This window comes from Nilaparvata lugens, chromosome 13 (assembly GCF_014356525.2).
Source record: "Nilaparvata lugens isolate BPH chromosome 13, ASM1435652v1, whole genome shotgun sequence".
Lineage (NCBI taxonomy): Eukaryota > Metazoa > Arthropoda > Insecta > Hemiptera > Delphacidae > Nilaparvata > Nilaparvata lugens.
Window position 1 is genome coordinate 8,635,552 of NC_052516.1, and position 12,339 is coordinate 8,647,890.

The 12,339-nt window shown below is 33.3% G+C and overlaps 1 protein-coding gene across 7 annotated transcripts in view; it reads left to right on the forward strand.

Annotated features, from left to right (window-relative positions):
- The window catches only part of LOC111055503, a 160,531-nt gene that overhangs the window by 134,470 nt on the left and 13,722 nt on the right, over window positions 1–12,339 (forward strand). For 4 of the 7 annotated variants that reach the window (XM_039439730.1, XM_039439726.1, XM_039439725.1 and 1 more), the window contains exons 17-21: window positions 1,048–1,104; window positions 4,179–4,380; window positions 4,750–4,900; window positions 8,688–8,828; window positions 10,391–10,411. In XM_039439730.1, the coding sequence (XP_039295664.1) occupies window positions 1,048–1,104; window positions 4,179–4,380; window positions 4,750–4,900; window positions 8,688–8,828; window positions 10,391–10,411 (572 nt within the window). The remainder of the gene's footprint in view (window positions 1–1,047; window positions 1,105–4,178; window positions 4,381–4,749; window positions 4,901–8,687; window positions 8,829–10,390; window positions 10,412–12,339) is intronic. The other 3 variants (XM_039439731.1, XM_039439728.1, XM_039439729.1) reach the window with 2 other exon arrangements.

Below are 12,339 nucleotides of genomic sequence, written 5' to 3' on the forward strand. Positions count from 1 at the left end.
AAAAACAAAATGAATATTGTTCTATTCTTGAAGTTCTTATAATATTAATTTGAGACCGGGAAGTCCGGTCTCACAAGGTGTCAAACTATCAAACGATAAACCGAAAAACTTCAATAAATAACAACCAACTTCTGTCTGATATACAGTATTTACTTTATTCAGTTGAATAGTATTATACAAAAAAAGTATTTCTTCAATCATGTGCAATAACATTTTGGAAAGAATTTTTTTGTCGTTTATCCCCATCCCATTTTAATCTCCCTTTATAACTTATATACAAAAGTTCAAATCTAGGTTTTGTACTTATCTATTTCACTATCCATGACGAACTGCAAGTTAATCCTTTTGAACTATTTTTGAGGACACTGCAGTCTAATTTTTGAATATTAGTTATTAGAAACTAGTACTCACATGTGGAGCGCTTTTGGATTTTTTAAAGAGAGTGTTGAAAATGGATTTTAAAAAATCCGAAAGCGCTTTACATGTGAGTACTAGTTTTTAATAACTAATATTCAAAAATTAGACTGTAGTATCGTCGAAAATACTGTAGTTCAAAACGTACTAGGTTTTGTGATTTTTTCTATACTATTAACCACTCTATGAACTTATTTATAGTTCCATTAAATTGACGATAGTCCAATCACTGATGAGAAGTTAATGGAAGTTTGGAATTATGACATTTAATTGAGATTTTCAATATCTCAATATTGTTATCCCTTGAAATTAGTCATTTGTTTCAAGTAAATACACTTACTGCTTCAATTTTTGAACGTTTCTTCTCATTTTCCCTCATCAAGCTTGATAAGTCCCTTCCCAAACACTTTCCGCGCATTTTACATAATTTCATGCTTGATATTTAAACGTTTGTGCACTCGTTTCGCATGCTTTTCAGTTGTGTTTTGTATTTTTCTCTTCTGTTTTGTGTTCTACTTTTACCTTCTTTTTTGGTCTTTATTACGTTTGTTATGTCCACTTTTATTTTGTTTGTTCACTTTCGTTTTGTGATTTTCACTTTGTTTTGTGTGTGTTTTGTTGTGTTTTTGACAGAGTTCAAAGCCTTTTTACGCCGCGTCACTCATCCCACACCAAATCGTGTTTTAACGTGTAGGTATTTCTCAAAGAATTGAAAAACCAAACATTTTTGGTCGAAAGTTCAGAGGTTTAGGGTTAGAGCGGCTGGCTGGCTGTATTTGGAAAGTTTTGAATGTGGATTTTGTGGGGCTGGACATGGTTTGGCTGATGTGAATAGGTTTTTTAATTTTGATTATTTGAAAGAAAAATAATTTTGGGGCTGTATAAGGTTTGGCTGATGTGGCAGTAGATATATGGCTGATTTTTGCATTATATGTATAAAATTTACGTGTTTTTCATGTGTGCCTGTATTTGTAAGGTGTAATGAGGGTTCTCCATCTCTTCATGTATATATTACTTGTGTGCGATCATTTGTAAATTATTTCCCTGTTGAGGAATATTCGTATGATTTCTAAATTGAAATGTTAGTCTCAAAGTACACCTACAATACAGAGTATTGAGTACAGATTACAAGAAGAGTTTGTAATTTTTGTACTCTATGTTCGTTGTAGATATTTGCACGTTTTTCTGTTTGTAACCTCAATTCTATATTAGAATTCAAGCTGTAAAATTTTTGCTTACTGGTCTATAATGTAGTTGTAACAAAATTGATAGAACAATAATATGTCTATGGAATTCAATACTATGAATGTGAAATATAACAACAAATGTAATGAAATTCGTACAGTAAAATGTTGCCTAAATTTACAGACTTATTGTTCAGAAACTTTGCTTTAAAACATTAAAATTGTATGGTAATGCATTTTATGGTAAAATAACCTAAATCATTATACAGAGGTTTTGGTGTTGGAAACTATATTGATATCATTCTGCTCTATAATTTTTCTAGCATGTTCCTTTCATAAAATTATATTCATAATAAAGTAGTCAAATTGTAATATATCGTGCAGTATTGTCTGTTCATATTCATAAATAGTATTATCACTATAACTCCTGAAAATACAAACACTTCTAAATGCAACTAACATATTATTAAAGTTTTTGGGTTTTTGAAAAAAGTAGGAAATTAATAATTGATGTTGTATATTAAGGTGTATACATATATACGCGCCGCGAACGTGAGCAATTCACTTTTAATCAGCTGACTATATCTGTATTTTTACAGAAACGGTAAGATATAGATATAAAAAGCTTGGCATCAGCTGATAAAAAGTGAATTGCTCATGTTCGCGGCGCGTATATCTGTACGCACCTTAAGTTTAGTGTTTATTATTTGTTATTGTTGTTGATTAGTCACTTTTGCTTTGCTAAATCTTGTAAAAGTGCCAATCTATTATTTTGAGATGCAGGCTATGTGTTACTGCCTTTTGCGTTAACATTTCTACAAAATAGTGCAACTTGCCTAAGCTTTAGATTATTTGTTGATGGGAGAAAGCCTAACTAATAAAACTGCATAATCTTGTTTCATGATGTTTCTAATTGAGGTGATGCTGTTCAAAGCTTTTTTCTTTGATAAATTCATGATCACTCAATCTTCCACCAAATTAATTCTGTTGAAGGTTCCAATTTTGAAGACTTGTTCATTTTCTTTTGGCTCAACTCACACTACCTCGACTCAAATCGTACGACTCCACTCGAGGATACTCCAGTCTCTCGACCTCAAGACTTTTTCGCTCATTGTCACTACTTCAGTTCCATGCTACTCCATTCCTAACCTTACATTATTAAAAATATGATATCAAATTCGTCACTTCTAATGTAACAAATTTTATAATAATTATTATTTATTATCTAATTCTTATTATTGTCTTATATAAAATGATAAAACATCACTTCCATAAAACATAACCTCACTTTCATTAAAAATGCACGGTACTATGCAACTCAAGTCGAAGCTCGACCAACATGTCGAGTCGACGCTCGAATCAGTCTCACAGTCTTGAGGTCGCGGAGACTAGAGTCGACTGGTCTGAGTGTCGCCATTTGAAAACACATGCTGCGTCGAGAAGAGACTAGAGTCGCAGACTCTTCTCGACTTGAGTCGCATAAGTGTGAGTTGAGCCTTCAGTTGAAGTTTACCTGAAGGTTTTAGAGCTCCAATTTCTCGATTACCAAATCGATTGTATTACTCCTTTCATCTACAAAATCAAACGTATCTTGTAGAATTTCTATTGAAAAATAAATGATAATTCAATCCATTATTTATTGTGCATAATCCTTAAAAGTTATTTCAAGTATAAAAATCAAAGCCTTGAAGTTTCGGAATTGTATTGAAACAAAATTTCTCTAATAAATTTGCACACTGCTATCAGAAATGTAGAATTCATTTTATTTATTTACAATGCAAATGACACTATGTAATAACATTGGTAGATAAAATAATAAGTTAGTCCTTGTGCTATTTTTCTTCCAAATTTATAGGTGACAGAGTCCAAGGTAAGGTTAGAATTCCACGTGTACAATTTTTATAAAATTTTAGTCCAAAATATACATTCATTCACCAATACAATCATAGATCATAATATAGTTATGACTGAATGAGAGCAACGGATCTAACCAAAACTGCTCTAATCCCAAATTTTATAAATAGTAAAATTCCCAAAGGAAAAGGTTATAGAGAAACAATAGCGTAAGTAGATATCCCATGGTATAGGGCGTTCATGTCGCAACTTTTACTGATAACTCAAGCCGATTATTGTCGATTTTTACCGTTTTGTTGGGGTGAGAGTGTATGAACGGTACAATATGAGAGACTACCAGCGTCACACAGCTTCACGGGAAAGAACTACGTGGACTATCGGCTTAATAAATAACAGTTAATCTTAATTAAAACATAATCTTAAACAGCTATAATCATAAACAGCTTATCTTAAAAACATATCTTGAATAACAGATAACAGTAAAAGTTGCGACATAAACGCCCAATACCATGGGATATCTTCTTACGCTATTGTTTCTCTATGGTTATATTTTCAAACTGAGTCTAATTTCTATAGAATTGTTGTCCTATGCTGTCATGCTTTTGCATTCTCTTTCACTTTTCAATCCAACTTTTTTTAAAGTTTAATATAGATTACATGAATATAACTTGATTGCAGTGTTTTTCTCACACTATATTTAACTGTTTGATTTGATTTGTCTGACAGCGCTATCAACCCGCCTAATCGGTCGTATCTTCAGTGGCACAGTGACCAGAGGAGGAGGAGGGGCCAGGGGGCATGCCCTGAACGGGGGTAAACAGGGAGGAGGAGGAGGAGGAGAGGCCAAGATGAGCTACACAGAGTTTGTGTGGTTCCTTCTAGCTGAGGAGGATAAGATGCATCCGCGTGCTATTGAGTACTGGTTTAGGTCAGTATTATTTTATTTATTCATATTATGGCTTTTATTGGAAGAGAGATCCTTTTGGATGTTCTGCCTCGCCGTATTACCCAATGTCATTAACTAACACTGTTTAGGTTATAATATTATATTATAAATATTATACAGTATAATAATTCAGCTAATAATGATTCAGTTTATGAAGATATTATCACAGATCTAACCACAAAGGTTTAGTTAGTCTGCTTATTTTGTTAGTCTATGATATTATGTATGTATTCCACACATGGCTCTACTGTCCTTTTAGCCGTAGGAACGGACAAAAATGCGAATACGTCATCATTGATCAGCGTTTAAGCGTGGTGAAATTTAATTGATCTTATTTGTGTGTGTTTTCAGGTGTATGGATCTGGATGGAGACGGCTACCTGTCTATGTATGAGCTGGAGTATTTCTATGATGAACAGTTGCAGCGCATGGAGGCCATTGGCATTGAGTGTCTCCCTTTCGAAGACTGTCTCTGTCAGATGTTGGACATGATCAGGCCTCAGGTATGATATTATCGTAGAGAAAAGATATCATAAGACAGAAAGAGCATAGAAAATAGCATAAGAAATAGCATAGAAAAATATAGCATAAGATAATATCCCATGGAATCTTCTTCTTATTTGGCATTACAACCCAGCGCGGGTCACAGCCTCCCTCAATTTCCGCCTCCAAGCATCTCTGTCCACCGCTGCACTTTTCCATCTTCGCACCCCAATTACTGCTGCATCCTTATCCACTACGTCTATCCATCTTGTTCTGGGTCGCCCTTTCCTTCGCCGGCCATATATTTTCCCTTCCATTGTCATCTTTGGGGGGTAGGCATCGTCAGCTCGTACCAGGTGTCCTGCCCACCTCAGCCTGCGAACTCGCATCACAGTGGCTATATCTGCATACTGGTACAGCCTATAAAGTTCGTATCCCATGGAATAGGTTGTAAAAAGTTTAAAAATGTGGATTCATTTTTTCAAGTTTGAAAATTTTCAATTATTAATACAGTATTTTTCAGTTATCAGTGATGATTTAGTGAAGTATTCTTATTTAATTTGGTTTTCAACTTTTCTAAATTCTAATCTCCTAGTTTATAAATATTTTAGACTCAAAATTGGACAACAATTATGAAGTGTGAACATAACCTATTTTTGGACAATTTCTATCTAAATTTGGGAAAGGAACAGTTTTGGGCTTTAAGTCTGTTGTTCCTTTCCCAATCATTCATAGTTGAGAATTATATTGTATGTTATTATTATCATATTGAATGAAAAAGACTAAAAAATTGAGTTTATCAGAGATTGACAATGGTGTAATAACCGAAACCGGTCTTTCTAAGTATCAATAAATCTGTGGTTTTTGACAATTTCTTAGTCTTTTTTCATTCAATATGAATAATTACCACAATATCAACTTCTCAACTACACAAAAAGTTATTATTATCAAACGAAAATCCAGATTAAATGCTGTAATCGGGGAGAATTACAGCATTTAATTTGGATTTTCGTTTGATGATAATAATAATCAATTCATTAGCATTTGTATAATTATTGCAATATCTCAGTAATTTTAATCTGTAGATATTGTATGTATCAATGAATGAATAAATAAGAGGATATCCCATGGTACCGTACAGGTCGTAAAGCAGTAAAATACTGCCGGTCCAGTTAGTTTCGCACACAACAGTGAACAGTGAAAATATAATTCCCACGTGTTCTAATTTGACTATTCTCACACAGCCCGGCTGAATTACAGTAAATAATTATATTACCCACAGTATGGCCATTGACTGTCACGCTTCTGATTGGTTAGCTCGGTCACATGGTACAAATCCGCCATTAAGATTCCAAACAAACTTTCAAGTCCTATCTTATAGCATTAGACATTTGTAACTTATCACTTATTTGGAAACATATTATGAACTTAAGATGAGTTTGATATATCATTTTCGAAGAGAAATTGATTATACTTTAATATAGACAAGAAATATAACTTTAAAAAACACTAATAACGCTTAAAACATCAATTTTCCTTCCCTCGGACTCCTCGCGGACCACTTCTAGAGCTTTCGCGGACAACTTATTGGGAACCAGTGATCTATATAAATATGTAGAAAAATAAATTTCAATTCTGTGTATTTCCTCATCCCATTTATTGGATCGAACTTCAAATTAATCCAATTACAAAATATTTTTGTGGCTCAATTGAATATAACATTTTATGAAATATTTAACCATGATTAAGTGCTGATTAAAGACGTCTTGACTTCTCTGATTGATTTTCTTCAGTACTGAGTACCCTACCCATAGCATGTTGGTACAATAGCTATTGATATGATTTTCGAGATGCATTACCACGAGCAGTGGATAAGATTAGAAATATTACTAAATATAAACAATAATGGTTATGTGTGTTATTTTTCAATTTCTTACATGTTTATTAAATTCATCAAGTAGTTCTATGGCTAGAACAATTATTGGCTCTCCCACAGTTTATATTCAATGTTGTTCTTTACAATATTTTCGTCAGACTTATTGGCAGAATAGAACAAACTATTTAAATGTTATGGAATCTATTGTGATGAGAATTCCATCATGCTTCTAGAAATGGATATGAGAACTTCATTATTTGTCAATGGAACAAAATTCATTACAATATCATGACACATTTCAAAAGTTTCATGGTATTTTTTTGGAAATTCAGCTTCCAGGTTACGTTACCTACCTTTCATTTTTACTCGCTATTATCTACGATTTACTATTTCAAGTTCCAAAACTATATTGGGAATATAGAAAAAACATGAAAGAAATTATATCGAATAATCACAAAAATATACTTTAATAAGTAAAAGCAAGCGATTTTACTTATAATCCCATATAAGCTCCATTGTAAAATTCAAATATTTGGAATCTTCATGGCGGCGGTGGGAAAAAATTCCAATGGCCATACTGTGGGTAATATAGTTACTGTAGTTTCAATCAGGTACTTGTGGATGAGAATACTGCGTGAGGTCTACTGTTCACAGAACTACTAGTTATTCTAATTTTCACAAGAAAGCACTGAATGGAAGAGAGAGAAACTAAGGATATTCCTTGTACTATTTCTCTCCCAAATTAAGATAATATTTCAGAGTCCAAAATGAGGTTATGATTCCACTTTTCTGAAATTTAGTACTTTTTCACTTACAATTAACAGTCACTAAGAATTTTAATTAATATAATTCTCAACTATGAATGATTGGGAAAGGAACAACAGACTTAAAGCCCAAAACTGCTTCTTTCCCAAATTTGGATAGAAATTGTCTAAAAATAGGTTATGTTTATCAGTTGATAAGTTTCAATGTTCTCAATTTATTCTTCTTCTAGTTGATCATTTTATTTTTACTTTCCTTGCCCTATTACCATAGGTAAGGAAAGTATTGCTTTCCGAAAAAAATTAAGGTACCCCAATTTCTAAATTTAAATACGTTTCAAGGTCCCCTAAGTCTATAAAAGTGGTTTTTGGGTATTGGTCTGTATGTGTGTGTGTGTGTGTGTGTGTGTGTGTGTGTGTGTGTGAGTGTATGTGCGTCTGTGTACACGATATCTCGTCTCCCAATCAACGGAATGATTGAAATTTGGAACTTACGGTCCTTACACTATAAGTATCCGACACGAACAATTTCGATCAAATGCAATTCAAGATGGCGGCTAAAATGGCGAAAACGTTGTTAAAAACAGGGTTTTTCGTGATTTTCTCGGAAACGGCTCCAACGATTTTGATCAAATTCATACCTAAAATAGTCATCGATAAGCTCTATCAACTGCCACAAGTCCCATATCTGTAAAAATTTCAGGAGCTCCGCCCCATCAATGCAGATAGATAACAAATTATCAGGCTTCAGATACAATTGAAACAAAAAAAATCAAGTGGAGTAGATTGAGTATGAAAATCTCTACAATTAATGTTCAGTAACATTTTCACCTAAAATTAAAAATAAGCTTTTAATTCGAGAAAATGTGATTATTCAATTGCAAATTATTGTTGATTCTATTAAATCATTCACTGTGAAGAGATAGCAGACCTCATGTGTGTCTCCAGCGTTATTGCCCTGTCACCAGCTGTCTCAGATCTTAGAATAGTAGATTTGATATGCGCGGGAACACTAGCGTCAGGTGATCAATTTTCATAACGGCAAGGAAAGTTGTGTGAGTGCGCCACACCAGATTTTTCTACTTCATTTGAATTCCTCATCTTTAGTCAGAAAACTATTATTATTTATTCTTCAAGTGTTAATTATATTAATTTGTAATTATTTCACAGGTGCCGGGTAAAATTTCGTTGGCAGACCTGAAACGATGCAAAATGACGCCCATCTTCTTTGATACGTTCTTCAATCTGGAGAAATACCTTGATCACGAGCAACGGGATCCGTTTGCCTCGCAACGGGATCACGATACTGAGGTAATTAACTGACTAAAATAGGCATAGTTGAAAAACGTTTTGTGATTAATTAACTGTAAAAGTATGATAACTTGTTCCACTAACGTGATAGATAGATACTGAGGTAATTAACTGACTAAAATAGGCATAGTTGAAAAACGTTTTGTGATTAATCAACTGTAAAAGTATGATAACTTGTTCCACTAACGTGATAGATAGATACTGAGGTAATTAACTGACTAAAATAGGCATAGTTGAAAAACGTTTTGTGATTAATTAACTGTAAAAGTATGATAACTTGTTCCACTAACGTGATAGATAGATACTGAGGTAATTAACTGACTAAAATAGGCATAGTTGAAAAACGTTTTGTGATTAATTAACTGTAAAAGTATGATAACTTGTTCCACTAACGTGATAGATAGATACTGAGGTAATTAACTGACTAAAATAGGCATAGTTGAAAAACGTTTTGTGATTAATTAACTGTAAAAGTATGATAACTTGTTCCACTAACGTGATAGATAGATACTGAGGTAATTAACTGACTAAAATAGGCATAGTTGAAAAACGTTTTGTGATTAATTAACTGTAAAAATATGATAACTTGTTTATCTTTCACTAACGTGATAGATAGATAAATACCTCTTTTTCCACTCTTTAAATCATTTTAATTTATTTTTATTGTATAAAATACTAAAATCATAATACAATTATGACATTGGAGGAAAAACTAGGCTAAGCCTGTACTATTTCTCTCCAAAAATTTTGATAAAATGTTAATGTTGTCCAAAAGATAAGGTTATGTAATCACACACTAGTTATGAATCATTTCTATAGTGAGGTTCACGTTATAATGGCAGTGAAGAAAGATAGTAGAACAACGGTGCCGATCCTCTGTCTTGTCAATGCCTTCTATAGTCGGTAGTAGATACAGGTTTATTGATGTAATATTTACTGTTCATTCTCGTTTAAAATAATCAATTATATTTTATGAAGCAAGAAATTATATTTTTCAATAATTTCACAATGAATTTCCATAATTAAGATGAAATATTTTGTTAATTAATTATTAATTCTACATGGTTAAAAGATCTGGCAACACAGCAAAGCGAGAAAGAGATAGCACTATCCGCTTTGTTGAATGATAGACAAAGATAGCAATACCATTGCTAATCAAACACTGCCATTATAACGTGGACCACACTATAAAGAAGTGGGTGAAATTGAGACAAAAGGCCCGGTTGCACAAAAGCCGTGATTAATTTCACATGAATCAATCAGAAAATGCTTTTTCGAGAAAAGGCTTCTCTGATTGGTTCTCATGAAATTAATCACGATTAAAATTTAACCGGCTTTTGTGCAACCGGCATTAAGAGTCCCATCTTCCACTTGATCCACAGGTGAGATATATAATTGGCTGTAATTCTTGAATATGTGGTAACTATACGTTATGTATATTAACGTATATTATTTTTTTCTATGCTGTTGAATTTTCTTATACTCATGACTATGCAGGAATATTTATTTATTTATTACAACGCTTAATGTCTGTTTGAATTTCACATGTCTTGCCTTTGAAGGAGTCTGAAGTGACGGAGCAGGTAAAATCTGCTTTTTGAAAATATTGTTGTACTAAAAATGTTGTAAAGTGAAGAACTAAGTTATAAGACTTGACCTATTTGGGACTATTTGTAACCTTATCTAAGTTTGGAAGAGGAATAACACACCGTTAACTCATTTTCCTCTCCTTATTATTTTATTGATGTACTTATTGTAAGAATAAATAAATATTGTTCAGCATCAGATTAGTTTTCGCAATTACTTTCTAAAGTAAAGCCTGGTTTTCACTAGTAGAGTTAGTGGTCGAGTAACTGGCATACTAACTCTACTCCACTTCTCTACTTACTTGGTCGACTGTTATCGCTACAATTAATTGAGAATAGTAGGTAAAGTGTATTGTCTAGTGAACAGAACTAACCTTAACATGTCAATACTTTTTAATAAATTAACACTTAAACACTTATTAACACTTGAATAAATAAATACTTTTTAATAAGTAACTATACTTCTTAAACTTGATTGACCGAGCGAAGTGAGGTCTAAGATTCAAGTCGACGGTTTGGCATTTCTCTAAATGTTTATATGTTGCGCATTCACGGCGAAACGCGATAATAGATTTTCATGAAATTTGACAGGTATGTTCCTTTTTAATAGCGCGTCGACGTATATACAAGGTTTTTGGAAATTTTGCATTTCAAGGATAATATAAAGGAAAAAGGAGCCTCCTTCATACGCCAATATTAGAGTAAAAATCAGAGTATAGAATTATTCATCATAAATCAGCTGACAAGTGATTACACAGATGTGTGGAGAAGCCAGTCTATTGCTGTTCTTCAAGGTCTATAGTTTCAATCAGGTTTTTGTGGATGAGAATACTGCGTGAGGTCTACTGTTCACAGAACTACTAGTGGCCTACGGCACGACTCTACTCTACTAGCTCGAGACTGTTTTCATTAGCATAGTAGTGGTAGAGTAGAGTGAGAAGCGGTGGTGGGGGAAGGCAAGTGGTAGAGTACTATCCCACGGTGCTATCCCACTCTACTCTAAAAAAAAACTAGTACTCTACCATGAACGTTTTCCATTGGGAGAGTTCACAAGATAGTTAGTACTTGCCCCAGGAACTCTACCACTAACTCTTCTAATGAAAACCAGGCTTAAACGATTTTTATGCAAGATGCTCACATAATTCTATGATTTGTAATAAGGTTAGAGATGACATAAAAATGAGATTTTCCTCCGCCTACTGTCTAAAGTACTTACTTTACTCCCTGAAACCCAATACTAAAGTGTCACTTTTTCGCTCTCGGAAGTAAAAAACAGAAAAACTCCCTAGGGAGTAAAAGTGACTCCATTTAAATAACATGGGGAGCATCTCTATTTTGAAACTTACATTTTAATAGGTTAGAAGGTCTAAGCTCAGATGAGAAAGCATAATAGAGGTGTCTGTCATTGAGTCAACTGAATTCAATACCACAACCAGAAATTTGATTAACTCATGAAATATATGTTTGTATGATAATTATTATATTCTTAATATTAGTAGACGATAAAAATTTATACAATTTTTAAAATATTTTATTTTATTCAAAATACCAGCCAACAAATATTTTTGATCTGCAATTCAAATCTGAACCGCGTGATCTGGAGTCAGCCATTTTTGGTAGCTGCTCAGCTGATATAATTGTTACAACTTTTGCCGATAGATAGCGCAATCGGCAGTGCCAATTAGACGACCGGTTTTTAGGTTTTAGATTTAGGTTATGTTGTTAGGAATCATTGTCACCAATACGTAAGTTATTAGAATGATTTTATTTGCAGTTTCTATAAAAAAATGTAGATGGAGGAAAAATGTTGTGTACATCACGAGCGAAAAATACTTTTTCTCCCTAAGGAAAATTGCTGCCCTCGGCTTCGCCTCGGGCTTCAAACTTTTTCCCACAGGGAGAAAAAGTCGTACTTTTCACTCTAG